The 27,373-nt window shown below is 47.5% G+C and overlaps 2 protein-coding genes across 4 annotated transcripts in view; one reads left to right on the top strand and one right to left on the bottom strand.

Moving 5' to 3' along the window:
• The window catches only part of MAD2L2 (mitotic arrest deficient 2 like 2), a 38,695-nt gene extending 11,409 nt beyond the window's left edge, over window positions 1–27,286 (top strand). For 2 of the 3 annotated variants that reach the window (XM_053997584.1, XM_053997582.1), the window contains 10 exons: window positions 1,636–1,747; window positions 6,808–6,853; window positions 22,969–23,020; window positions 23,252–23,370; window positions 23,915–23,986; window positions 24,833–24,933; window positions 25,046–25,140; window positions 25,243–25,316; window positions 26,323–26,415; window positions 26,724–27,286. In XM_053997584.1, coding sequence (XP_053853559.1) covers window positions 22,981–23,020; window positions 23,252–23,370; window positions 23,915–23,986; window positions 24,833–24,933; window positions 25,046–25,140; window positions 25,243–25,316; window positions 26,323–26,415; window positions 26,724–26,765 — 636 coding nt within the window. In that variant the 5' untranslated portion in view covers window positions 1,636–1,747; window positions 6,808–6,853; window positions 22,969–22,980 and the 3' untranslated portion in view covers window positions 26,766–27,286. Of the gene's footprint in view, window positions 1–1,635; window positions 1,748–6,807; window positions 6,854–20,868; window positions 20,935–22,968; window positions 23,021–23,251; window positions 23,371–23,914; window positions 23,987–24,832; window positions 24,934–25,045; window positions 25,141–25,242; window positions 25,317–26,322; window positions 26,416–26,723 lie in introns of those variants that run through there. The other variant, XM_053997583.1, reaches the window with a different exon arrangement.
• DRAXIN (dorsal inhibitory axon guidance protein) lies at window positions 5,281–20,241 on the bottom strand. The gene is made up of 7 exons (XM_053997579.1): window positions 20,164–20,241; window positions 12,102–12,589; window positions 10,562–10,749; window positions 10,079–10,190; window positions 9,636–9,725; window positions 9,290–9,379; window positions 5,281–6,308 (listed from the first exon to the last, which is right to left on the bottom strand). Exons 2-7 carry the CDS (start codon window positions 12,571–12,573, stop codon window positions 6,196–6,198), a joined length of 1,065 nt encoding a protein of 354 aa, XP_053853554.1. The 5' UTR covers window positions 12,574–12,589; window positions 20,164–20,241; the 3' UTR covers window positions 5,281–6,195.
• Window positions 27,287–27,373: the final 87 nt, after the last annotated feature.

Below are 27,373 nucleotides of genomic sequence, written 5' to 3'. Positions count from 1 at the left end.
CTATGTCACCCAACAGCTAAGTCAAGTTAAGGTCAGTCTTAGGGGTTGAACCAGGTAGCTAGGATGGCTGGCAGGTACTTAGTTGCTTCCTTTGGCCCTGGATTTTTCCCTAGAACTAGATGACTGAACCCTTTGCCTAAAATCCTGGTGCAAACAACAAGTTCTTCATTTCTTATTCCAAAAGAAATCTGGTTTCATTTTAGAGCTAGAGAAGTTGGTAAGTGACCGATTCAACCCTACACAGTTCAGCTATAACTTACCATTTCCTGTGCAGTTCATACCAGCAGCCTTCTCCCCAAGTCTAGCAAATGAAGTAACAGAACCCAGAGGTCAAGATGACATTTCTCAAACCCTCCTATCCTTGCCTAATGTGTGCTGTCTGCAGTGCAAGGCTGCAATGTCTTACTAGGTTAGTTCCTTTCTTGTCATTATTCCTTCTTAAAGAAAAGATGGAGCTTCTGAGAAATTAGCTGGGTCAGAGGTTCATTGCAGAAGTTGGATGTGGAAATGCATGAGTCATCCTTCAGTCTCATTTCCAGTTCAAGCAGTGAGAATTGTGCAGTGCTGAACCTACTGTCAGACATTCTCAAACAAGCCACAAATGTAGTGCTATCCAGCCTGTCCTTGACCGTGTCCTGACTGCTATTGACTGCTTACAGCAGCTCACTTCAAGATTTCCCAAGGCAAAGCATTAAATGCCAAAATGAAATTACCTAGAAAATGCTAGGAAGCATCAAGATAAAACTGACTGGCTGCATAGCTCACAACAACAGTAAAAAGCTCAAAAAGGGTGTGAAAGTCCCCTCAGGAATCTCTGAATATGTCACTTTCAAATGTAAGATTGAAATATAACTCATCTATTGCCACATGACACATGAGCTGTGCCTTCACTTCCATTATTGTGTCTTGCATGGACACATTACTGTGTCTCGCAGGGAAGTCCTGCCTCTATCTACAGAAGTGGTGGTATCAAATAACATCAATGCTAGTGGTTCCAGTAATGTCAAGGAATGGCTAGATTTCAAGGTAAATGACAAAAATATATGACACTTGGGATGGGGGAAAGGTAGAGAGCCTGAATAGCCATATTGCTGGCTCAGTGCTGTGTGAAGTGCACTAGGATGCCCTTCTGCCAAGACAGGTATCTGTCAGAGGAGAGCTGTTTGTTATGAAGATAAATTCTGCTGTCCCAGTTGAATGATAAGCACTGTTAGGATGTAGCATCATGTGGGCGTCTTTGCTCCCTTCAGCATTCTCACCCAGCCTGAGACAGAGTCTCATTATCATTTATGCAGCATGAGCCATAATTTGATGTATTCACTGTTTAATGCAAAGCATTTCCCCTTGTACAATAAAAGCACTTGATTTCATTTTGTTCATCAATGTATCATGCAGTTAATTCATCCTTGCTTATTATATCCTGAGCTTGCATGTCATGGACTCAAGGGACTTAGGAATTACCTCATGGATATGAAAACAATGAGAGCTATGACTGACATTATGCATTTGTATGTCTCTCACACCTGTGTGATCTGGGGTTGCTTGTTTTTTATTTCTACTTTGTGCTGGTGTACTTTGTAAATTGCCTCTCTGTGTAACCCACTGTCTCTCTTCCCTTCCCCTGGTTTAATGAAGCAACACAACATGGTGAGGAGGATAAGCAGCAAGTTAAAGAAGGCCTGCAGGGAGAAGCAGGTTACCCAGGAGACTGGATACAGAGATTTTTGTGACTAGAAGACTGCTCCATGTGAGTTCAGCTTATTGCAACCAATACCCAGCAATTAGCTATTTTATGCAAAATCTGTTGTTTTTTAAAATCTATTGGCTTGCTTTGTTCAGACTGAGTAAAAGCCTAATACACAGCTGGATCCCCCCTGACAGCATAAAAGTGAGGCTCATAAGGCAGAAATGCTTTCCTTTGCATTTTCAGGACACTGTACCCTTGGTGTGTAAGATGATAGCAATTCCATAGGTTAATTCCATAGAGTTAAGACAATTGCTCCTGCTGTCCTTATCTGGCCCCTGGAGGTGGAGACAAGCTCACCTCTCATACTTCTGCCCTTCTTCCCCTCTCTAGGGGTTTAGTCTGAAGACAACTAAAGGCTGCAGCTGACACCAGTATCTCTGAATTTTGCCCCTGGCTATGGAGTTGAGAGCAGTGAAGGCACCACCTCAGCACAAATACATATATATTAGCCACAGAGCCTTTCTGAATAAGTAGTGAGGAAGGACATATAGAAGTTGCCTGGCTCTACAAACTCCCTTTTAAATCCCAGTGGGAAATCAGCAAACAGAATCATTATCTGTATTGGAGGGAAAACTGAAGGCATTTTGTAATGCTGGTGAAAAGCCTCCTCCTGCAATTGCACTGCAAAACAGACTATGGCAAGGTGATCTGGGGAGTGAAGAGGGTCACATTAATGTGGTGTCCTGACAAATGCACTTGGAAGTCCTTCCCAATCTCAGCAGCAACGAGCTGCTCCTCTGATTTTCTAACTAAAGCTTTGAGATATCATTAAGAGACCACTCTTCAAGGTTCACTGGCACTCCAGAAAACGAACTGACACACCAGAAGTGGTTTTATGGAGCACAGATGCTCACTCAGAACATTCCAAGAAAACAAGAGCCCTCGGGTTTTTTTCTAATAAAAAAATATGAAAGCAATGTTTTTTCCAGGCTTCATGTAGCAGAGAATGACTGGCATGGATGTGAACAATTTGGTATAGCATGGGTTTCAAATTGAAGCACTTTCACACACTGCGAATTTACAATGGGGTAATTACTGGGGGAGGGAAGGAAGAGAGGGAGTTTCAATAAAACACCTCCAAGCAAAAATGAATGCAGACTATTACAGGCCTGAGACAGAATAATTCCCAAGTGTTTTAATTTGTGCTTCCACTTTTTGCCTTTCTTGCAGTCATCATTTTGGCAACTACCAGCAACATGCCTGAGATTCAACAGCATTTGCAGAGCAGTCAGCTGCTGAAATGATTATGTCAAATCAGCATGCTGTTCTCTCTTTTCCATGTTTAATGATTCTCACCCTTAGAGAAGCAGCTTAAGGTGATGCATAACCTTTGGACTCTCAGAGGCTACTAACAGCAGTAGGTGTAGAACAGGACTTTGGTGGGTGGGACTTTGTTACTCACCTTTCTTGCACACATGCTCTGTGATTAACTTTAGAAATTATTGCACAGAGTCCTGCTATGGCTGGTTTGGGCCTAGTCCAAAGTCCTTTCAAGACAATAGACAATCTTGCAAGAGTTCTGACTTAAATTCTCTGGGGGCAGCAGAGAAGCTGAGCTTGTGTGAATTCTTAATTTGAGTTTCTTAAACAATCAGTTGAGAAGAACGTATAAATCAAGTCTTGCTTGACATTTGTATCTCTCTCTTGTTCAGACTTAATGCCCTCAAAGGCAAAACTGTTACTGACAGCACTCTGACTACGAGATACTGGGAAGAAAGGGGAAAGCTGCTAAAAGTGACCCATGATGGGGATGCTCTGCAGCTGCTGTCATGCCTTTGAGACAGCACAGAGTGGCAGTAAGAAGCTTTGCTGTGCTCACAAGTTGGACTTGTACAAATGTTGCTCTGGGGTTTTATATCACAGGCTGCTCTTGCATTCCACACCTTTGCACGTTATTTACTCAACAGCTTTCCTTTGCACTGCACTTGTGAAGTCAGTAGTTGATCTGGCTGACCCATAATTCAGGCTGATTCTTTCCATGCTGCTGTGGCTATGCAGCATGTGCCTGTACCACTGCTCAGCCTTCCTGCTCCACCTCTGCAACACCACAGCTTGACTCAGCAGGAATGCGTGCTGGTCACAGGCTCTCTTTCTGAAACTCCAATGTGAGCAATCAATCCAGTAATCTGTAAATTGCATCAGTAAACTTGACTGATAATAGTTAACTGAATTTTCACTGACGTTAACTAATCCCAACAATTAAGAATAATGTTTTCTTTATATTCAGAGTTAATAGCAGACTGAAGGCTGAAAAAGCAAGAACTGAAGGAGAAAGTCTCCTTTTAGAGTCTAAAAGCTCTGACAAAATTCAGACTTGCTTGTATTTCACATGATATGCAACACAGTCTTGCCTAAAACACTGTCCATGATCCTACAAGGATCCCATTTTAGAGTAAGAGGCAAGGAATACCTGCATCACCAAGGATAAAGACCCCTGCAAAATTTCCTTCTCGCTTTCAGTTGCACTGTCCCCCCCAGATCTTGGCTGCTACACTAAAAAGCAGTGTGATATCAAATCTGGTTTTGATAGTGCCTGTGCATGTGGTTCTCATCAGTGTCACAAAGACCAGAGGCTGAGAGCTCTGCAATTGAATGTGATCAATTAGGAGCCTTTTTTCCCTTTATGCTTCCACTGACAATGGCACTGGCAGCACCACCCACTATTCCCATCTGGGCTGAAGGAGGGGCTGCATTGCTCTCCCTGGGTTAATAAATTGAATCCTTGCTGCTGTGGCATCGAGCTGAAGGCAAACCACCTTTCTTTATTTCTGTCTTTTGTGCTAAGACTGTCATGCTGTAAACAGAAATCTAAACAGCTACATCCAACTCTGTGGTAGGTTTTGCCTAAGTGGTCCCATACAAATTCCTCCTTTAGCAGGTGTGCACAGGTTAGAAGTGACAATTGTATTCACAGTATTTCTCTGTGGCCACGAGTGGGCACTCGTATTAGAGATGTAAAGTGTAACTCACAGTCTTTGAGTGAATACACAATGCAAAGTGGCACCACAGCATAAACAGGATTGCAAATTGGAGTTTTGACTAGCTAAATGGAACATAGGGGGTTTAGGGAAGCTGTGTAAAGAGGATTCTGCCCACAGCACCACGATTAGTATTTCTGTTCCTAAAGAAAGTGCTATACATCTTCAGGCTCTTGGATATAAAAAGCTTCATAGCTGCCTCCCCTCAGAAGTCAGAGTGTTGGGGTGTTAGCAGTAGCAAAGAACATCTTCACCAGCTACCACTACTCCAGGTTAACACAGGTAGCCTTTGTTGCTCCAATGTATCACTGAAGCCAGTAATTAAATATTAATATAAAGACGTTTAAAACATCTGGCTGGCTACATTAGGTAGAAACAGTTATCTCCAATTTGAGTGAGAATACAGGCAACCTTGGGCAGAGAAATTTTTCTACCAGTGGCACAATTGTTCTGTGTGACTACCTCAAGTCATCAGTGTTACCTGCTGACCAATTTCCTTATAGGCTTTTCTGGCTCCTTGGGTGCAGTCAAAAAGCAGAAGAGTTACACAAAGGATATCTATCATATCTTTATTTACAGATCACAGAAACACACATGCAACATGTCACAGGTTTTACTACAATGGAACAGCCTGTCCCTATCTCCTGTTACCAAAAACTTTATTTTTGTCTCCCTAGGAAAACTATCACTTCCCCAGAAAGCTCCTAAAAATAATCATTAAAAATAACAGACCTGGCAGGATAGATAGATGAGTGAGAGCTACAGGTTGGGATGTCTTGCCACATCCTTGCAGAAACCAGGTGGTTCTCTGCAAGCAAGAAAGGAAGGAAGGATGGAGTGGGATTGGATGGTCCCAAAGATGGCAGGTCCCAAGATGAAGTGGTAGTGTGTAACAGCTAAGCAATATGTCTTGGGCAGTGGAAAAGGGAGAGAGCAAGAGGTCTGACAGAGGGTCCTCTCTCACCTAGGCAGGCAGCTGATAAATTTCCCATCTTTGATTCCACTAGGATGCTACAAATTTCCTCTTCTCTAGGAACTTCCAGTCCTTAAGGAGGATCTGTCTACCTTTATTCTTAAGCAATAATTAAGGGGTAAAGTTTAAGCTCATATCCCCTTGGCCCTGAAGGATCTTCCACATCTTGCCTCTCTTGAGAGAAGATGCAACGGCAGAGCCTTTTCCTGCCAGGACCATCAGAATGGGAGTCATGATCATTGCTTGCTAACTAGGAGAGGGGGACTCAAATCAGTGGCAGGAATGTGCTGAAGGAAGGGACTGGGAGTGCAGTCCTGCTATGGAAAAGGCTGATACCACTGTATTTATAATGAACACGAGTTTCAGTCTAGCTGGGACCTGGCATGTTCAGAGCCTGCAGCTTCCATCATTTGCTCAGCTTTTTCCTCTAATTCCCACTGCTAGGTAGAAACAGTTTGACCCCAGCTCCTGACCATACAGGCAGGAGTCCCACCCTCCTAAACATTAATGAAAGATCCCTGCTCTCCATTGGCTGATTCAGGCTCCACACAGCGCCCCTTCCTCCGGGTCACTCTTCGGTTCCGGTGGAATTTGGCATAACAGCGTAGCCCTATGGAAAAGACAGACGTGTAGAAGTGAGGAGGGACCAGGGCTCCCTACAGCAGTAACACCAACTCTGCCTCAGATACTGCTGCACTGGGGACAGTCCCAGTGCTGTGTCAAATAGGGTGGGAGAGAAATGCCTCACATAGACAAGGCATATTGCTCTCTGGGCACTGGCGTCCTGTTTGGCTCACTGTTCTCATTTGGGATTCATTGTTCAGTCAGGTTTCACTGGATTCTTGAAATACCAATGAATTATTCCAATTGTTTCCAGTGATTTTATGGAAGCCCTGCTTGGTTTCCCCCTATTACTTCCCATTACTGTCTAAGTAATCTCTCCACTGGGAAATTACTATAGACTTAATGTGCAGCAGCAAGGACTAGGGACCTCCCCTTGCTATTTATTTCCCTGAAGCTTCAAGAGAGAAGGGAAGAGACATTGAAGTGTTATTACTGGGAGGTCTGATCCAAAGCCCACTGCTCATTTCCTTTAATTTCTGTTTTAGATGCTCAATGTGCAGGGGCTGAAGGAAACTAGCTAATATAGCATGGGTGAGTATGAAGGGGAAAAAATGCATTTTATTTGTAAAAACCATGAGTACATATTCTCCCATGGCAGTGGAAGGTAATGGGAGCCTCTGGTCATGGTAACTACTTGGTTTCTGGCTCCAAGAGGTTGATTTTATGGTGTTTCTTGTCTGACTTTGTTACACCAGAATGTGTAGTTAGTTGGGCCAGACAGGGTATAGCCTGTGGGTAAATAATTCTCATGAAAACCCTGCTTTTCAGGAGTGCAGGATCTTATAATTTGGGTTGGCAGGAGCTGATTTGATCATTTTAGAAACTGCAGCTCTTTTAACTTCTAGAGCAGGCAGCAGAGGATTTATAGCTTTTGTAATAAGACAGCTCAAAACTTTCCTTGGTTGTACACTGGAGATCCAGATGATGTCACATAGCAGTCCTTTGGAATTATGCCCCTGGGCTGCATCGAGACCAGCTTCTTTAAAAAGCTGGGTTTGTGCCCCTCATTACCAATCACCCCAGGGTAAACTGGCCTCCTAAAAGGGGAGCATGCAAGATCAGAGCTCTACTCTTATCTAAGCCTCTTGTCTATCTTACCTGGATCTTCCCTCTCTGGGGATCTTTTTATGCTACACAGGATGCACATTTGCTGTCAACCTAAAACTAGCTTAAGGATAAAGCAGGGCCTGGGGCAGCCTCATTAAGGATTACAGAAACATGTTTCTAGGCTAATCTATCAGAAGGTCATCTCTGATTAGGACCTTGTGGTGTTACACAACATGCCCAAGGTGAAGACTATCATTTAACATTGCAACTCCAGGAAAGCTGCCAATTTAACTGGGTAAAAAGTAGGCAAACAGCCTGGGTACCTAATGCAGGTCACAAAACTTGGCAAACAGAGTTTTGTTATGGCAGGCAAGACTCAGTGCCTGGAGCTGATCCTGAACATGTTTGGACTAGAAGAGTGCCTTTTAACACTTTCACAATGCACCTGCCTAGGAAAGGCTGCTGTGGATTCTTCAGAAATAGTTTTAAGAAACAAAAACCTGAGTCCCTCCCACATCTACTAAATTGCTACAAGCTTAGTTGAAATTAACTTGGGAAAGTCATGTTAGGCACAAGGTCATACAAAACAGTGTTTTCATAGTCTGTGATACTTGAAAGTACCACTGAAATGTTAATATACTGTGGCTTCTTCTGTTAGGTTGGTAGACATCAGGATCTTTGTTTTCAAGAGAGAAAAGATATCCTAGAAGACCCAATAGTCACACTGTGAGTCAGTGGCAGAGAGAGGCTAAGATCAGGAAAGTTTGGCTCCTGCTTTCGCATATGAACCACTATTCCAAGTCAACAAAGTCGAGAAGTGTCTTGGGAATGGTTTATATCCCATAACCCTGTTTGCTTTTGTTTGTGTTTTGTGTCCAGCATGGTCACTGCCTCCCCAGCTCCAGGAATATCATGATGGGTGAGGGGCAGCCTGGGATCCTGTGAGGGTCAAGGACCAGGGGCTGCACTTCCAGTGGGGGTGATTGGCTCGGTGGCCACGCAGTACGGTGGGTCTGCCCTGAGATTCTGTTGCCCTGTGGTTTTTTCCTTTTTCTTTTTTTTCCCTCTTTGTTTTTGTTTTTTTTTTTTTTTTTCCTTTGGCACTGTGACTAGGGCTTGCTGGCTTGCTCCTCTGCCACTTAGGAGCCCAGAGTTGGTGTATGCTGTGCCAGGACCCCAGCTGGGCACTCCTCACCAGTGATCTGTGCCAAGCAGCTTTCCCCCATCCAGCCCCTGCAGTTTCTTGCTACTGCTTCGGCCATTTTGCTACACTTTAGCCCAACTCCCAGCGTCCACCAAGACCCCCCCACTGCTTCTGCTTCTGCCACTGCTTGGGGCTTAGTGCTACAATTCAATTTGCCACCCCAGGGGATCTGCTTGCCTCTGCCGTTCCGTCCTGTGGCTCCGAGGTTCCTGCTGCAGTCCCTTTTACCACCCAGAGGGGCTCTGGGACCAGCTGCCCCCCGTGAGTTTGCAGCGGGAGCCCCTTTTCTCTTCCCCTCGCTGGTGTGGCCGCCAGAGCCGCGTGAGGGAGGCGGCCGGAGCCGCCACAGCGCCCCCTGCAGCCGCGGGGGAATCATCGCACCCGCCTGCCCGGCCGGGAGCCAGCAGCGCCCCTGGCGGCCGTGCCCGGAACTGCACCGTGGGGAAGGAGCCTGCGGCGGGAGAGGGCCGCGCTTGGGTCTGGTTTGGTTTGGTGTTGCTGCCACCGTTGTGGTTTGTTTGTCTTGCTATACATATATACACTAGTAAGGAACTGTTATTACTTTCCTTATATCTTTGCCTGAAAGTCCTGTAATTTCAAAGCTATAATAATTTGGAGAGAAGGGGTTCATATTTTCCATTCCAAGGGAGGTTCCCGCCTTCCTTAGCAGATACCTGTCTTTTAAACCAAGACAGGGAGCAAAGAGCTGGACTCACCTTCAGTGCACATACAGTCATCATAACACTTGTTGTTAAGGCCTCGATTGTGTGGTTTGCAGAGGTGTTCACGTAAGTCACAGCAAGAGCCTGCAACACAGGACCAGGGGTCAGCACAGCTCAGGTATCCCCTTACCTGTAACCCTTACCTGTAAGGCTACTGACACCCATGACAACTCCGTCATACAGACATCATCTGGTCCCACAACACACCTAGAGAGCCTCTGCCCTTCCCTTGCATACCACTTCCTATCACTAGTAGAAATTGGAATTCATGTCTTAAAACCTGGCCTAGATTTCAAACATCCCATGTTTGGAGAAATGACTCTGCCAAGCTGATCCTGACCTGGGAGGCAGTCAAGGTGGTGATCACATGGCTCTCCTTCAGCTGTCGTGGTTTCATTTCCACTGTTGGGGCTCTTACTGCGGCGTTTTTCTATGGAAAAAAAAGATGCTGATAGAAAATTTCATGCTAGTGTTTTCATTTTGGAGAATATATTTTTCCAGGGTAAAATCAGCCTCAAATTTCAAGAGTTTGAACTCTAAACCTTCATAGTCTAATCTCCTCCCTATTTCTCCACTCTCCATTTGTCATTTTTCCTCTGCCCTCCAAATATGCATCCAAAATGAGAAACATTCTGAAACTGAGCACAAACCTCAATCAGCATTATGCTGCTTCTCTCTTCCCCCACCACTATGATCTCACATCCTTCAGCACATCTATGAATACTAACTATAGGCAAGCCTTACAGGATGGCTTTTGGGAAAGAGGATAGGGAGGTTTAGCACCTTTCTTTTTAGCAGATGGCCACATTTCTGGTTTGAGATCCTCATAATCAGTCCAGTCAAAGAGTGCCATATCCAAGGTGGGCATCACATCCCCATCTTGCCTGAGGCGGGCCTGCAAACCACAAATAAACCAGACAGACAATGGATTACACTTCTGTAGAGACACAGAAGTCTTTGCACTGAAATCTTTTACATTAAAAAGGCTTTATGGTTCCCTCTCCCCTCCTCCACTCCTGTCTTATCCACTGGGGATTCCTGACATCTCATTTTCAAAAGCTAAGAACTTTCCCTTGTTGAGGCTGAAGCCAAGAGGGAAATTTCCACTGCTTCTGTGTGAGAACAAAAAGTGAGCAATGAGCATTAGGACATGCTGGCTCTTCAGTCAAGTGCTCCTACTGTCTCTCTGGTCATTGAAACTCAATTGGATAGCTGAGGGGGAGGCAAGGCTTGGAGGTACAGAACAGTTCCCAGCTGTCTCTTTACCTGTGACCGTGGTGAAGTGGCTGGAAGAACAGGAGGCTCTTCTGTGGAAACAGCTGTGTCCAGTGCAGCAATGAGGAGCATGGTGGGAGTCAGACTTGTAGCTTCCTCTGCCTGAAGATTTTGAAACTGTTCTTCAGAGGTTTTGGGTTTCTTGTACAGGGAGCTTGGCCCAGCATCAGGAGTCTTCCCTGCAGAGGGCAACAGGTACAGTGGCATTACCTTTCTCATCCCTTTTCTCTGTGTGACAGATTTGAGTCAAAGGAATTCATGTTTCATCCAGTCGCCGACCACTGTTCCATGATCCTGAGCTGCTGTTTTAGACCACTGTATAACAGAGTAATGAGCTATTACAGTGAGAACTCAGGTCCAGAGTATATGCAGCTTGATTTTTTGCATGCTTAAGACATACAAAATCACATCTCCCTGAAGATAATGTCTATCTCTTGTTTAAGAAGTAAAACATGTTTTTTTCTGGTCTCAAAAGTACTGTACTCAGGTACTCAAAATGTACCTGTTTAATAATTTTTAAACCAACAGATTAAGCTATTGCAAATACCTGTGAATACATTATTATTTGATTTCAGTAGTGAGTTATTTCAATTTAGCTCAAGTCAGGACTTACCTAACTTGAAATTGTCTTCACAGATATGTCCCTCTTCTTCATAAGTATTAATTTAAATATAGACCTTATCTTAACCTCAAGAAATAATGTTTGTAGTCTGCAAATATTGCTTCAAACCATCTTTCTTGCATGCTCTTTTATATTGCTAACACAAGTTGTTTAGTCAGTCCTCTGAAAAAACAATAGAGCTCTTCTTACTGAGGCAGGGAGGAGTGTAGGATGGAACTCAAGGACGTGACACCCAGCTTGTCACATAGTGTGTGTAGATTGACACAAATTGCCTCGCTTTAACAGAACTCAAGGTTTACCACACTGAGCTCATACCACAGAAACACACACCCACAACTTGACCTGCAAAAGAAAGCAGTCCCAGTCGAAACCAAGCAACATTTTAAAGTTATCAGTGCATTTTCACATATGCAAAATCTGAATTTTTTTGTTGCTGTTGTTCAGCATAAACATAGAAGAGTACAAGCTCTGGTGAGAAGAAACTGGTCTTCAAAGAAAAATAAGGGGATTGTGTTTTTTCTAATTCTCATCAGTCAGTGATTTGAAGTCAGTGGAGAGATTGAGCATGGCTTGGACATACTTGTTCCTAAATTGGGCCATTTGCTAAAAAGGAAAATAAAAACAAAAAAGCAGACCACCCTAAAACAGCCCCTCAAGTCTTAGAGCTCCCCCTGTAAGACAAACTAGGTCATTTTCACAAAATTGAAGCCAGCACTAAAATTCTGGTTCTGCAGTTCTCCTTTTTTCTTGTGCCTCTTTTGTTTGGCAGATTTTTCCCCAGAGCAGGCACACACTCCACACCCTCCATGCACCCATGTGGCTCCACCACAGCTGCGTCTCTTGCCCTCACACAAGAGATGCTCGTTTCCAGTGACACAACAGCCCCAGCTTCCCTTGGAGCTCAAATACCTTGGTGATGTTTGAGTCTGTCCCTGCGGCTATGTCGACGATGTTCTCGATGTTCTCGGTTCTGCTTCTTTCCTTTCTCAGAGCCTGGGGACTGGTTTTCCCTCTCAGGATACGACAATTCAAACCTCAGGAACACGTCCTTATTCTGTTTCAGGGCTGCTGGCTGTCCCTCTGCCCCCAGTTCTTCCACAGCTGAAGCTCCACTGCCCATCTTGAGGGTCTCTTCCCCAGCAGGCTGCCCTCTTGAAGGCATGGTATGGACCCTCTCCTTCTTGGCCAAGCGTTGCCTGTGATGGCGCCCAGTTCTGGGCTGCTGCAGCCACATCTCTTGGTTTTGAAGGTGGTTGTTGTTCTCTGGGGCATTTTTGGGCTTTGTGCCAGGGTTCAGGGAGATTGCAAGACTGATGTCAGAAAGAACCAGCACACACAGGAAAAGGAAAGAAGAGAAGGTGGAAGAAGTTTCCATAATCATGGGTGCTCTATCTCACCTGCAATTAAAAAAGGGGAAAAAAAAAACAACCAACACTTAGTAACTGTAAAGACCATCAAGATTCAGTCCTAGGACACTTAGATAAAAACCATTATGGTGTCGTGAGGTGAAAGCAAGTTATCCCCTCTTTGCTTATTTCCTCTTCTCTCAGCCCTGGTTACCGCAGCTGAGACACATGTGCAGGGCCGCAGGGCTGAGAGGTCCCAGTTTCATGTGCAAATGAGGCCATCAATCAGTAGGACACTTCCCTTTGATTCCTCACTAGCCCCCCTACCCTCCTATTCACAGCCCACCATCTGAGGGGCTGGGGGGGGGGCTGGCTCCTGCCCACAGCTCTTAAGCCTGGCACACTACCAGCTGCCAGGTTGGCATCCTGGGCTAGGGGCACTGGCCCCTCCTCACAGCTGGTTTTCTTGCAATGAAGATGTCAAAATGAACAGAACTGGAGGCAGATGGTCGCCACACAGGACCAGTAACAGCCCTGAGCAGCTCAAGACAGACTTCCACACGTGCTTGCATACTGCTTCAGGGTGGCGGAAATTGGTCAAAGAAAGAAAAATCACTGCAGATTTTGTGCTGATACCCCATGGCATAGCAGGGAAATAAAAAGGCTGTCAGCAGAGTGGGGGATGCTGGTCTAAAGGACCAAGGGCCAGAGATGCAGACTGAGGTTTCCTTAGCTTGTCCCACTTTCCCTCCTTGATCCTGCACATGTAACCAGGCAAGGCTGTCACTGGGAGGGTAATTTAAGTCCCAAGAACATCGAGACAAAGTTCCACTGAGTCCACTAGCGCAGTGGTGGCAGACTGTTATCATTCATTCTGCTTCACTGTCATATTTTTGAGGGTCTTCTTTCATCTTTATGTTTGTGTTACAAGACATGGCTTTGGGATGTTGTGGCTTTGTGCTCTGCACAAGTCAGAGCATTCTCAAATTAAGTTATTCAGTCGTTCTCCCCTGTCCTTTCCCACAAAATGGGGGAAGGAATTTGCAGCATTTCTAGTGCAGCTTTTCCAGACTGCCCCTGTCTCTCGGAAGCATGAAGACAGGCTTAAAAACAGAGTTCCCTGGGATACTGACTGCCAGAAAACCAGGCCTGTGCTTACATTTAAGAAATACTGTCACAGAGTTAGAGCTACAGCTTTTCACTCAACCTCACTCAGTCTTTTCTGCACTTCAGCCCTTGGCTGCACCTGGTTTCCCTCTGTTCACCAAGAAAACCACTTTGCTGCTTAATCACAAGGGCTCATACTCCCTCCTCCAGGTGATTTTCTGCTCGACCAGTGTGTTGATTTGGCTCAGCCTGATTTTTGGCAGCAGGGAGGGGGCCTCTGGGGTAGCTTCGGTAAGAAGCTGCTAGAAGCTTCCGCCATGTCTGACAGAGCCAATCTCTGATGGCTCTGAAGATGGACGTGCTGCTGGCCCAATTAGAGAGGCTGCTAACAGCTCTGTGATGAGATGTTTAAGAAGAAAATCAAAACAGCGCAGGAGCAGTTTCTCCAGGGCTGGCGAGGCACCGGGGCCATCTCGGCGCGGCCCGTGGCCAGCCTTGCCTGCCTGCTCGCCCCTGGCAGCCGCCACGGGCAGAAGGGCAGGGCCGGCGGCGGCGGCTTCTCCTTCCCGGGCCTGCACGAAGAGAGGCGTTCAACAGCGCCCGCGCCACGGGGCCGCCGCCGCCCGCGCCGCGGCAGCGCAAACACGGCGAGGACTCCCAGGGCGGAACCCGGCTGAGAGCCACGGCTCGGCGCCGCGAGGTCCTGCGAGAAGTTGTGAATTGGTGCCACTTGTTGGCAACGAGCAGCAGCTTTCTTCTAGTCAGAGAAGAGGAGGAAATGGCATGTGAGGGAAAACAACATGGCGACACCAAGGACAGTGGAAGAAAAGGAAGGGAAGGAGGTGCTCCAAGCGTTGGAACCGAGGTTCCTCTGCAAGCTGCGGTGAGGACCATGGTAAAACAAACTGTCCCCTTGGAATGCATGAAGTCCACGGGGCATGCAGAGATCCACTCACAGCCCGTGGGAAAAGTGCTCCTGTAGAGTGGGTGGATGGCAGAGAAAGCTGTGATCCAGCAGGACACCAGAACAGAGAGAGAGAGGGGCCCTGCTGACAGAGATAGAGAGAGGGGGCCCTGCTCCCAAACTAGAGCAGCCTGTCCTTTGAGGACTGCACCCCGTGGATGAGTGACCCACACCACAACAGTTTTGGGATGACTGTTGCCTGTGGGAGGGAACCCATGGCAGAGGAGACTCCTGTCCCTGAGCAAACAGAACAAGACCTCGAGTGACAAACTGACCAAATCCCCCATGCCCTGTCTCCCTGTGCTGTTGGTGGGAAACAGGGAAGGGCTGAGGAGGGGAAAAGGTGTTTTAAAGGCTTCTTTTACTTCTCATCATCCTCCTCTGACTTTGTTAATAATAAATTCACCTTATACCTTTAAATTTGAACCTGTCTTGCCCTTAGAGTGTTTTCTTCACAGTCCTTATCTCAATCTCAATTAAATTTGTTAATTTTTTTCCCTTTCCTCAGCCCAACTATAGCATAAGTGGGTGAGCAAACAACTTTCGTGGGTGCCTGGCATTTGGCCAGTATCAAACCATGACACCAGCCATTGTAACCTGTGAAGGGCAGCAGGTAGCAGCCTTTCAGGCCAATTCTGACTCCAGTTTTTGTGAAGGTGACAGAAGATACGCTAGGAGTAGCTTGGGCTCTTCCTTTCCCCTTTTCTTTCAGCCTTAGAGACAGATATGGAGAATTTTGAGTCAGTGAAAACTTTGCCATCACAGCAGCGTAGCATCCTGGAGTTAAGAGAGAGATGCCTTCATCCTGTTAATTGAAAAATCCCTGCTTATGCACTTGCCAGCCAATCCTGCCTTTCCAAGATTCCTCTCTGTTGCTGTTCATAGCCTGGGAACATGTTTTCAGTTCAGCCATTCCCTGGGAAGAGGAAGGCAGCACAGGGGCCTTCTTTTCATGCAGTTTTTAAAAAGCAGGTCTTTCTACTGGCCATAAAAGACAATAAACTGTTCCTTGAGGATTGATTTAGGAGGCACTGGCAAGCTCACTTGCAAAGGCATAACACTAAAAATACTATTTTATTGGCAGCTACCTGGAACAAAGGAAAACCAGGCTGACAGCTAAATCTATTAAAAAAATTTTTGAAGATCTTCTTCAAAACTACTAGAACAAATAGCAACAAACAGCTCTGCATGGGATCATTTGCTTTTTCCCCAGACCATGGGGCCTTTGCTTTTTTCCTAGGATTTTCTCTTTAAGAACTAGAGTGAACCAGATGGATTAAGACATCACTCAGAACAATTCAAAGACCTATAAAGAGCATCTTACTTTTCATCTGTAGGCAAAATACCAAGAGGAGAGAACAAGTGCAAAGAGAACGCAAGGGTGTCTCCAATCTCACTCTCACAGACACAGCCCTTTGATGGTGAACCTGACAGACACATTCTGATTTTCAGTGGGAGCTGGGAGGCAGCTAAATGCTGCAGGGCAGTTAAACAGAAGGTCTGCTTCAAAGCATAGGGGGCGTTTATTTCAGCTGCCCAGCTGTCTTGTTGGCATGAACCAGGATGAAAATGCAGGTAGAAGCACAGATTGCCTCATCTCTGCACTGGCAGAGCGGGCAGGTTGACGTGCTGTGTTACTGTCGCTGGGAATCTTGCATTAATAATGTGGATTACCTGCATTACCTGACAACCTGTGCTACACTGTTGTCAGGGGAGATCTGAGCTGTTTGCTAAACCAAACCAGTGCATGGACATGTTTTGGGTTAATGCAACACTGCTGTGCTAGAGGCAAAGCAGTCCCAGCCTTCTCTTAACCACTTGTTTCCATGTCCTGATCTATCTTTAATTCCAGAAACCTCTCTGTACCTCCTTCATTTTTCTTTCCCTTTAGAATTCACACTTAAAAAAGATAGCTAGATAATGGCATCCCTGGTTCTCAGTACCCAGGTTCCTCAATGGCTGAGCCCCAAAATAAACTTCACCCTCTTTCTTAGTAGGACCAGAGTCCACAAAAGAATCCCATGCTAGCCCTGTGCTCACTGATGTGACAGCAAGGTTCTCACCCTGCTGAAGCAGCCTGCAAAGGATGAAATTCTGCCTGAGACACACACCAGGCAGAAAGAAGTCTGGCCTTGTAAGGAGTTGCCTTTCCTAAATTGCTATAAACAAACACACATGTTACAACAAAGCCCAGAATCCATTGTCTTCTTAAGGTTCATATCTTAATAAGGGAAATAGATGGAGTATTTGCCATGTTAAGCTGCCCCTGTAGTTCTTCACACCAGACCTACGTCCTTGTTGCTCCACCCCTCTTCCTGCACTGCCTTATAGACCCTCAGGATTCCAAGCCACCTGAGGTAGCAAATCTGCCTCTCACGTGAACATATGTACAGCAAAGAGCTGCCCAGAGTATAGACTCTGGGCTGGGAAGTGAATTGCAGTGCTGTTTTCCAGCCACAATTTCTGATCCATTTTGGGTTAGTGTGGATGGTTACAATCCCTTAAGTGAAATTGGGGGGGGTTGCATCTTGGATAACTTTCCCTGTGGGAAGTCTTCTCTGGACTCATTAATATAATTGCTATTTCTCTGCTCTCTGCTCATAATCCTGCAAGGCAGCCATGCACTGAGCAGGTACATGGAAATTCACCCATGTTTTTCTGCTATAAATACAGTTGTGTCACCTTGGCTCCAAAATAGACTCTGAAACTGTCCCTGGTATATTTGGTTTGTATTTGACAAAATAGGAACATTGGATCATCTACATTCATGCACATATCTCTCTTAAAACATGATATCTGACAGTCCTAGCTTTAACTTCTCACATTTCTTCATGTCACAGCCAAGAGGAACAAAACCCTTGAACTGAGAGACTGTCAAGATCTTTGATGCGTTTAGTACGCTCAAGGGCTGAACCAAGCTGGACCCAAGAACGTGTGCTGGGCTAGATTTCTTTTTGGCTCTGATAAGCTCAGACTTTGGCAGACGTGTGTAAAGATTTCCTGGACTCCAGACAAGCCCAATCTGCAGCCATACACAAAGTGTATGGGCATCTGCATGGGTGTTGTGTGTATGTGCCTGTGTGGCAGGGATGACAGACAATAAACCCAGCTCTGTGTGCCAGGCTCCCTGTAAATAAGAAGCCATGGGGTGATGGATGGGCTTGAGAAGGCCTGGAGCAGAATGGATGGGGTAGGCTCTATGGTGGCTGACATGCAGAGATCTGGCTGGAGCCATGAGGATGGCATTGTGCAAATAAATGAGATTTGACTTCCCTGCTGGGTCTCTTTCCATCTGTTTTTCTGTTTCTGGAGGCAAATGCTGGGAAGGTTCATAAACAGTCTGCCAAGAGACTTTCCCATTTCTAAAAGCTCAATCCCAGCTTTTTAGGGTCTCCCAAAGCAGGCAGGTAATATTTGCCCTTGTCTTTTCCTCTCCAGGGCAAAAGTATTAACATTTTTATTCTTTTCAACATTTCCTGTATACTAGATTTGTAAAGAATTTCAATTGTTTTTGCAGTTGTCCCAGACATCCTTGGGATGACAGAACAGCTCCCTGCCTTTTAGGTTTCCTGCTTCCATCATCACCATTCCTCTCTATCTTGCCTTTCATACTTACAAGACTCCAAAGTTTCTTTGTCCCTCCTGACTGTGATGTAAGACATTTCCTCTCTGCAGATATTCAGGCTACCTGAACACTCCCCCAACTTTGCCCTTTGAAACATCTGGTTCCTTTACTTGTGCTGTTTTCTCTCACTTTTGCTATCCCCAGACACCACTCCAGAATAGAAAGTGCCAAATTCAGTAATATACCAATTGCATTAATGGCAGGAGAGACAGGACATAAGGATTCAGGCTTGCAAGGTACTAAGTAGTAGTTGAAGCTACCCCTGTACCTTCACAAAGCCTCTCCCTGGGGCAATTTGTATCCAGTGACCACTTGAAACTTGATTCATTCAACATTAGTTGTATGGCTGGAGCTGGGACTCCCCTCACCCATCAGCTCTGGCTGACAGCCTGTGCTCTACTCTTCTGATCAGGACAGAAATCATCTGTCCTGCACAACCCAGGGAACTCCCTCTCCTGCAGCCCAGGCTTGTGAGCTGCCTGAGTCCCTGCTGAGCTGCAGCACCCCGGTTTTGGTCGACACTGGACACCTTCAAGTCAACACATGCCCCTAGCCACAGCTGTGCCACTCTTTCTCCTGAGCCTAGCCCAACCTGCCCTGAGAGCTTCCCAGCACATCTGCCAGGGACAGGTCAGCCCAGCAAGGCGCTGCATTGAAGGGTAAGAGGAGCCCATGAATGAATATGCAGTACCCTCTGCTCTGCTTCCCTCTGGGACTTCACAGTGTGGCTGACGCAGCCATCACAGGCGACCTGCTATCCAACAGAGTCTACGCTACCCAATAAAGAGACTAAAACAGCACTGAGCCTGAGATTCACATCCAGGATATAGTTGCTTGCTGTCAGCATGGCAGAGAAGACTCTTCAGTTTCATGCGCAATGCCAGGTGACAAAGGGGACACAGTCAATAGGAAAGGTCATTGCTCACCCAGCTGGAAAGTACTCGCCAGTGTTACAGGGAAGAATGGGGCAGATTTGCCCTGATCTTCGCTGGGAGGGAGACATGGATGTGTCTCGACTGGCAAAACAGTTAGGCTGCACTTTCAACATTCTTCCTTGCGTGACATTCTCACTTTGAACTGTATGTATAGAATTAACAACTCCTTCTTCAAGGGAGAGGACATGGGAATACAAAACCACTTCCATTAAACCCTCCAGCTGACAGAAAACTTCAGGTGTGAATTGGATAAGTGTCACTTAAATTCTATGTGATTAATTACTAGCTGCAATAAGCCATTAACTGATGCCAAGTTGATTTAATTCAGAAATGAGACCACACTTTTATCAACAGAGGAAGAACACACAAGCTGCGGGTACCCAGGGGCTCGGTGCACGGCAGCGCACAGTTCTGTAAACACAATGACTCGGTGGGAAAAGCTTCCGTCACCTCGCGGCACCTCTGGCTCGGAGCCGGGACGTACCCCTGGGGTGCGCGAGGGGCTCAGGCCCTGAGAGAGGGACGGTGCCTCTGTCCGAGGCGACTTTGCTTCCAAGAGCGATCTGAGGAGGAAGCTTGCAGGAGTGACCCACAGAGAGCCCGTACCGCACATCCCTGCGAGGCACAGGGCACGGAGGCGACCTGTGTGGCAGAGCCGCGGCGGAGCGGTGGAGTCGGGAGCCCGCTCCCCAGCACGGGTGACAATAGGTCTGGCCGAAGGCACCGCGCCCCGGCACCGGCGCTGTCCGAGCCCTCTGCTCGCTCGCACCGCTGAGCGATGCCGCCGTAACCGGAGCTCCGCGCGCATCCCGACGGCGGCAGGAGCGGGGATCCCCGTCAGTCCATGTCTTTGTCTCCTCCGGGGCGCACGGAAAGTGGGAAGGTGTTCCCCACTCCTCCCCAGTCCCTGCGACAGCAGAGGGGAATCAGCTCGGCGGAGCATCCCCCCCTGGCCCCGGGGCGGGGTGAGCACGGCGCGAGCAGCGCTGCCTACCTGTCCGAAGGTCCCGGTCTGGCGGAGCCTGGCAGGCGGGGCAGGGCAAGGCAGAGCTGTGCGAGCGGCGGAGGGGAGGCAGGTCTGCGGGGGGCAAGGGGTGTTCAAACCCGAAAGGAGAGGAGGAGGAGGAGGAGGAAGAGGAGGAGGAGACAGGGGGAAGGCAGTGGGGGAATGTGGAGAGGAATCGGGGACATGGGGAATCCCGGGGGACTGGGGTGCATGGTGCCGGAGGAGGTGGGGCTGGGAGGGGCGGAGGGGCTCTGGGCGTGCGGGGGTCGCAGGGGGAGTGCAGGGGCATGCCAGGGGAGCGGGGTGCGGGGCTGCCCGCCGCTAAGGAGGAGGTGGGTGCGAGAGCGCAGGGTGCTGGCGGCAGCAGCGGTCCTTGCCCCGGGCACAGGCGGGACAGACAAAGGCCGGAGACAAAGGCGTGGCAGCCCGGAGGGGCGGGGAGCGGGTGAGCCGGTGAGCCCCGGTGAGCCGGTGGCAGCCCGGTGCGGCGGGCTCCGCTCTCCCCGGGGTTCTCCCGCATTATGGTCACGGGGATGGAGACCCGCTGGTGGCTCAGCGTGCCCCGCTCCCCGCACCGAGCCCGCGGCCCCGCCGTGACGGGGGAGCTGCGGCGGTGCCGGGACCCCGCGGGGGCAGCGGGACCAGCCCCGCGCCCGCTCCTCCCGCCCGCCGGGGGGCGCCCGCCGCCCCCGCCCTGACGTCACCGCAGGCGCGGGCACGGCCTCCCGCGCTGGGCGGGCGTGAGGGGCGGCGGGCCCGGTAGGGAGCGGGGGGATCGCCGGTGCGGGAAGGAACAGCGGGCGGGGGACACCGGGCCGGGGAGGAGCACTGGGCGGACACGGGGTCGGGGGGAGACGCGGGGACAGGTGGCCGTGCTGCGGCGGGGCCCTGGGCGGCAGTGGGGGCGGCGGGCCGTGCGAGGAGCCTGGTTGCGGGAGGGAGCAGCGGCGAACGGGCGGTTCCCCGGCTCGGAGCGCCGAGGAGAGGCAGTGCCATGCGCTGGGAGGGAGCGGGGCGCTCGAGGGATATGTGCCCATCCGCCCTCCCCTCTGCGCGGCCGTGGAGACACCGGAGAGGGCGAGGGAGCGGCGGTGACGGGGAGCCCGGGGCGGGCAGGGCACGTCCGGGCTGCTCTGGGCGAGTGCCGGAGCTCTGGTCATAGGGCGGTGGGCTGTACTTAGGTGATATGCCCCATCCCCGGAAATCTCCAGGGCCAGGTTGGATGGAGTTTGTATCAGCCTGGGATGGTGGAGGGTGGCCCTGCCTCTGGCAGGGTGTTGTAATAAGATGAGCTTTAAGGTCCCTCCCAACCCAAACTGTGCTGTGATTCCATGATCTCCCAGCCTGCATAGTCCTTGAGTGTGTAGTGCCTGGTTCCTACTTCGTGACTGCGTGGAAAGGTGGATCCCTTGGGTTGCTTGGGCGTCTCTTTAAGAAGGGGTAAAGTTTAAGTGAGGATGTGAACCTAAACCTCTAAAAACACAGATTGTTTATGATACTCTGTAGATCTTTTGTACTAATTTGAGAGCCACTGTGGCTGGGGTGCTAGAGAGATGCTCAACTATCTTAATTTTATTTAGTGTAGCAGATCACTGATATTCCAGGAAGTCCTTGTATACAGTTATACTTGTATAACTCTGTTTTAAAACCTGGGGATGAAAGTAGCTCCCTGTTTTGTGCAGGTTGAACTAATTCTTTGTAGGTCTGAAAAACAGCTTGAAAATCAGTGTCTAAAGAGCTTATTGGAACATCTGTGGTTTGTCAAAAGTCTTTGTAGAATACCTGAGTTACTGGTGGAGCCAGGGTGCTCCAGAGGCTTATAAAGACCTCTACAGTTCACGAATGGTGCTGCTGTTAGTGGTTAGAGTTTGTTGGCTTGCAGAGAGTGTGGATAAAATAATTAAACAAAATAAAGTTTCTAATAGATAATTATGTACACCGTGGCTTAAATTGTATAAGGCATGGAGTCTCCTATGCAGGGAAAGCTGTTGGGAAGCTGAACTCCAGCATCTGCTGTTCAACTGTTGGCACATGAAAGTCAATTTGTCACAATAACGTGCTGCCCTTTGTTGGTCACAAATTTCAGGCTCCCCAGGGATGTAGTCACAGCCCAAGCCTGTCAGAGTTCAAGGAGCAGTTGAATGATGCTCTAAGTCACATAGTTTAGTTTTAGGTGGTCCTGTGAGGAGCAGGGAGTTGAGCTCCACGATCCTTATGGGTGCCTTCCAACCTGAGGAATTCCATAATCCTGTGTCACAAAGTTGACTTTATTATGCAGCTCTGCAGGGTTTGGGTTCCTTGCAGACTGCAGAGAGAAACACAGAAGTTGTTGGCAGTGGCAGCAGATGAGAACCTGTGTGATGGTGTTTCAGTGGAAGATGTAGCTCCAAGCTTGGACAAGCAATGGTTCATGGTGGTGTTAGAATAAACCCAAAACCCCGAGAAGTTCTTGTGTTATAGTAAGAGATAGGGCTTAGAAAAGGCAAGTACTATGAAGCTTTAAAAAAAGTGTTTCTTGTGTTACTAAAAAGTATTTGTCTGAACTTTCCTGTATCCCAGAAAGGGAGAGAGACTGGAAACCCCAGGAATTAAATTATTAATAATCTTTCATCCTGAGGTGTGAGCAGTGGTTTGTGCACTGCTGGTAATCCCTGAGGACGTGCTGTGCTTATGGGGGGTGCTCATACCTTTCACTGTGGGCTCGCAGGGTCTTCTGGTGTACAGCTCCATGAACTGACTGGATGAATACTACAGGAGCCAGAGGATAACCATTCCTTTTGTGGTTACTTCCAGGGTCTGGGGACGATGACGACTCTCACACGGCAGGACCTTAACTTTGGGCAAGGTAATGTGTTGTACTAAGCTGCAACTGGTGTCCTTGTGAGGCTCCTCTTGGGTACTGAGCTTGGGGGAGTGTTGTAGGGTTGCTCTGTCCCTAAACTTTCTGCACCTAAGAGGAGGCAGGTGAAATTTATGCAAGAAAAAAAAAAAAACTGTAAAAAAAGGTCCCCTGATTCTATGGTATTGCTCTACTTTCCCACACCCTATTCCAGCATCCTTTACTTCTGTTTTTCAGTTGTTGCAGATGTTCTTTCAGAATTCCTGGAAGTGGCTGTTCACCTCATCTTGTATGTCAGAGAAGTTTACCCTATTGGGATCTTTCAGAAGAGGAAAAAATACAATGTACCTGTCCAGGTAGGAGATTTTCCTGGAAGCTGACAGCCACATGGACAAGCAAAATAGCAAGGATCAATCAACACTCACCAGAACAAACTTACACTCTGGAAGTGACTGTTTAATGTACAGATTTATCTTTGAGGAGAGCTTAGTTCCTGTCATAAGAGGAGCAGCCCCGTAGCTGAGGATACAGCAAGTGCTCATGGGACAAGCAGGTCATGGATAACAGCAGTAGAAGGCTGCCCCAGCTCTGTGCAGTGAGGTAACAGGAAAGCAGTTTACTAAGAAGTAGAGATGGTTGGAGTATGCTATTCCCAATATGCTGTTCTGGTATACATTCCAGATATGCAACAACTGTGTGAGTGCAGTGATCTGCCTCCACTGATTAACCCTTCCCTGAAAGAATTGCTGATTTGAATGGGCAACTCAGCATTTTTCAGCACTATTTGAAGCATGACTTGAATGCCTTGTACACACTGGTGCTTCTGTTTAAATCTTCCCTTTTAGCTTTGTCCTGGCTCATGTCAAACACAGCTCTGACTCTTCCCTGTGTTTGCTACAGATGTCCTGCCACCCAGAGCTGAACCAGTACATCCAGGACACGCTGCACTGTGTAAAGCCGCTGCTGGAGAAGGTGAGCTCAGACCGGGGGCCTGGGCAAAAGTACTGCAAGTGGATTTAATAGAAAGTAAGAGAACATAAATATTATCTTAACTGCAACATGTTTACAAATTTACCATACACAGTATACTAGCTGATAAAAGTTCTTGACAAAACTAAAAACATCATAACCTTTCCTGGCAGTTAAGACCCTGCCTCGCTTGTCTCATATACCGCACAAGGACACATGTCTGTATATTTCCAGTTACATCATCCTGCCGTTCTGCTTTACAATCCATCTGAGTTTAAGCATCTGCTGTGCCAGAACAGCTGCTGTGAACCAGGAAGCAAAGGCAGGCCTGGACTCCAGGTTTTGTGAGAGAAGGGTGTTACCAATGAAACATTCCAGGAGGCTGCTGGCAGGTTTTGTATGCCTTGCTCTTTACAGACAATTTTAATGCACATGTAGAAAATGGAATTAGGTCTGTTTTAAATTGCAATTGTACAAAGCTGCTCTGTTTGGGCAATGGTCTGGATGTGTCTTAACTTCATCAGTGTCCATTGCAGAATGATGCAGTGAGATGGGTGTGCATTTCCTCCTTTGTTCCAAAACAGGATCTAGAGGAGCATACAGTTTAGCACACTTCATCTTCCTCAGCCTTAGCCACAAGCTGGCAGCTTAACACCCAGCAAGAAATGGCTTTACAAAAGCATTTTTTTCTGATTGCTAACAATAATCTGAAGTCAGGTTTTGTATAAGGGCTTGTGCTGTGAGCCCCAACAAGTGAGCGTATTCCACTGCATCAAAGAATGTGAAGCACACTGTGGGCAGCAGACAGCTCATATTAAGGAAGGGATTTTTCTGTCTTGGTTCCTGCAGAACGATGTGGAGAAAGTTGTGGTTGTAATTCTGGATAAAGAGCACCACCCCGTGGAGAGATTTGTCTTTGAGATCACCCAGCCACCTCTTCTTTCCATTAGGTGAGGTTTCCACTCCTGTTTGCCCATGGCATCCAACACCCAGCCCTGGGAGCAACTTCAGGCCTTTGCTGCATGCCAGTAACAACAGTAACAACTGCTGTCTCCTCCACAGTTCCGAGTCCCTGCTGTCCCACGTGGAGCAGTTACTGCGTGCCTTCATCCTGAAAATCAGCGTGTGCGATGCTGTGCTGGACAACAACCCCCCAGGTAAATGTCACTTGGATCCAAACAGCCTAATGCCTGGCATTGGTTGGCTTGGCTGATCCTCTGGGAGCTGTCCTCTGAGCTGGAACCTGACACTTCTCTTAGGTTGCACCTTCACAGTTCTGGTTCACACACGGGAGGCTGCCACACGCAACATGGAAAAGATCCAGGTGATAAAGGTGAGTGATATCCTTGGGTACCTGACTGTGGGTGAGAAGCTGCATAGCAAAGACTGGGCAGTGCAGAGTTTGGTATCTTTAAGGTTAAAGATAGATATTTTGAACATGTAGGTCAGTGTCACATGAGGCACATCATAACTGTACTTGAAATGTGGTGAAATGGTCTATGCTGGTGAGCTGACAGCATGTCTGCCATACACAGCCCCCACTACCAACAACTTCAAGTCTTGAAGTAGATTGTAACAATACTCACTGTCCAGTGCTTGCTTAGACACTTAGAAATACTCAGGCGTGTAGAAGAGGTACTTGAATTCAATTAAGCAAAAAAGCAGCCCTCACCCACCATCCACTGTGTGGTGGCTGATTTTGTATAAAGAGCAAGACAGACTAAGATTAAAGCAATGAGTAGGTTTGGGGGCACAAATACATTGGCTCTTACAGGAAACCATGTGCAGAACACTTTCTAAAGGAAGATTATTTTGAAAAAATCCTTGCTTAGATACAGGGAAACTTTTTTCCTGAGTCAAGTTATTATAGGTGTCCAAAGGCACAACAAATAAATCTAGCAAAGTATAAACTTGTTTCAAAATGAAAGTCACTTCTTAATAATGGAAACTTGTGGTGTAGTAGACCCACCTTTAGACTTCCAAGGCAGGATGGAAACCCATGCCCTAAGCATGCTGGGGTTGCAGTTAAATCTTGGTGTAATGAACTGTGCATGGTAGCTCAGGACAGCTGAGAATGTATCTTTTAAAGAAGTGAGACATCACCTTTGCAGTAAGTGAAGTGGGCTGACCTCACAGTTTGATGCTGTAACTGAAGACAATTATGCTGAGCATCAGGGACAAGTGTGTGTTAAGTTTTGTTGTGGAAGGTTTGAATTGCCTGTTCCTTTCCTCAGCCACTCTGTCTCTCTTTCAACTTAACACAAGACAAGTGCTGAGGAGGAGCTCACCTTACAGCACTGCTGGGTTCTGCCAGTAACACCTTGTGTTCCTGCCCCCAGGATTTCCCTTGGATCCTCGCTGATGAGCAAGATGTGCATATGCACGACCCCCGGCTTATTCCCCTGAAAACCATGACATCTGACATCTTAAAGGTGAGCAGAGCATTCTGACCAAGAGATGCTGAACCTGCTGTAGTTCTGCAGAGCTTTGAATGCTCTGACATCAGCTCTGCAGTTTTCTGTGATGTTGTAACAACTTTAAAACATACTGCTGAGCAGTAGCTTGAGTCTTGCAGATGTCTGTGCCAGTAATCAAAGCAGGGCAAGACTCATAGTAAAACAGGAAACCTGGTTATGGGGGAAGGTATAAGCACTTCCTATTCACCCTGTTGCAGACTTTTTTTTTTTTTCCATTCACCTACCTGTATACCAACAGGACTGTTGCTTGTTTCTCTCTCCAGATGCAGCTCTATGTAGAAGAGCGAGCTCACAAAGGCACCTGATTTCAAATCTTCCTTGCCTTCAAGTTTCACCTGATCTTCCTGTGGAGTAACATCTGTCACAAACTGCATCTTGATAACCATCTCTTCAGCTGGCCTTCTGGGTGAATGTAGAGCAGCTGCTGCCTCTTTATTTCAAGTGCTCTTACCACTGCATAAAGAACTGACTTGGAATGGGGAGCCAGAGCCTGTTCCCATCTTGACGTGTGTGAGAGTACAGGTGTTGATACAGTGCGTCCCTGGGGAGTCAGTGCTTTATTTCCAGTCCAGTTCTCACCTGAAAAGGGCAGCTCCATTGCACACAGGCAGTGACAGACAGCTGGGAGCTGTCACACAATCCATGAGAGCAACGTTTGCTAAGGGGGAGCGAGGCCTTATGTACTGTCTGTCCACTGTGACCATCCCAAGTAGTCTTCAATAAATACCAAGTTTTACCCCAGTTAAACTGGGCTGAGTTCTGTCAAAACCAGGCTCCCTTCTTCAGTGAGGAAGTATTTTTATTTTCTATGAAGCTTCTACTGCTTTTTTGGCCTGTATGTGGACTCTGTCAATTCCCATGAAAGACTCTGCAACCTTGATCTTTCCCCTTTCACTCAGAGGTGGCATTAGCA

Source organism: Vidua macroura, chromosome 23 (assembly GCF_024509145.1).
Source record: "Vidua macroura isolate BioBank_ID:100142 chromosome 23, ASM2450914v1, whole genome shotgun sequence".
Lineage (NCBI taxonomy): Eukaryota > Metazoa > Chordata > Aves > Passeriformes > Viduidae > Vidua > Vidua macroura.
This window is presented reverse-complemented; position numbering and strand designations above follow the sequence as displayed.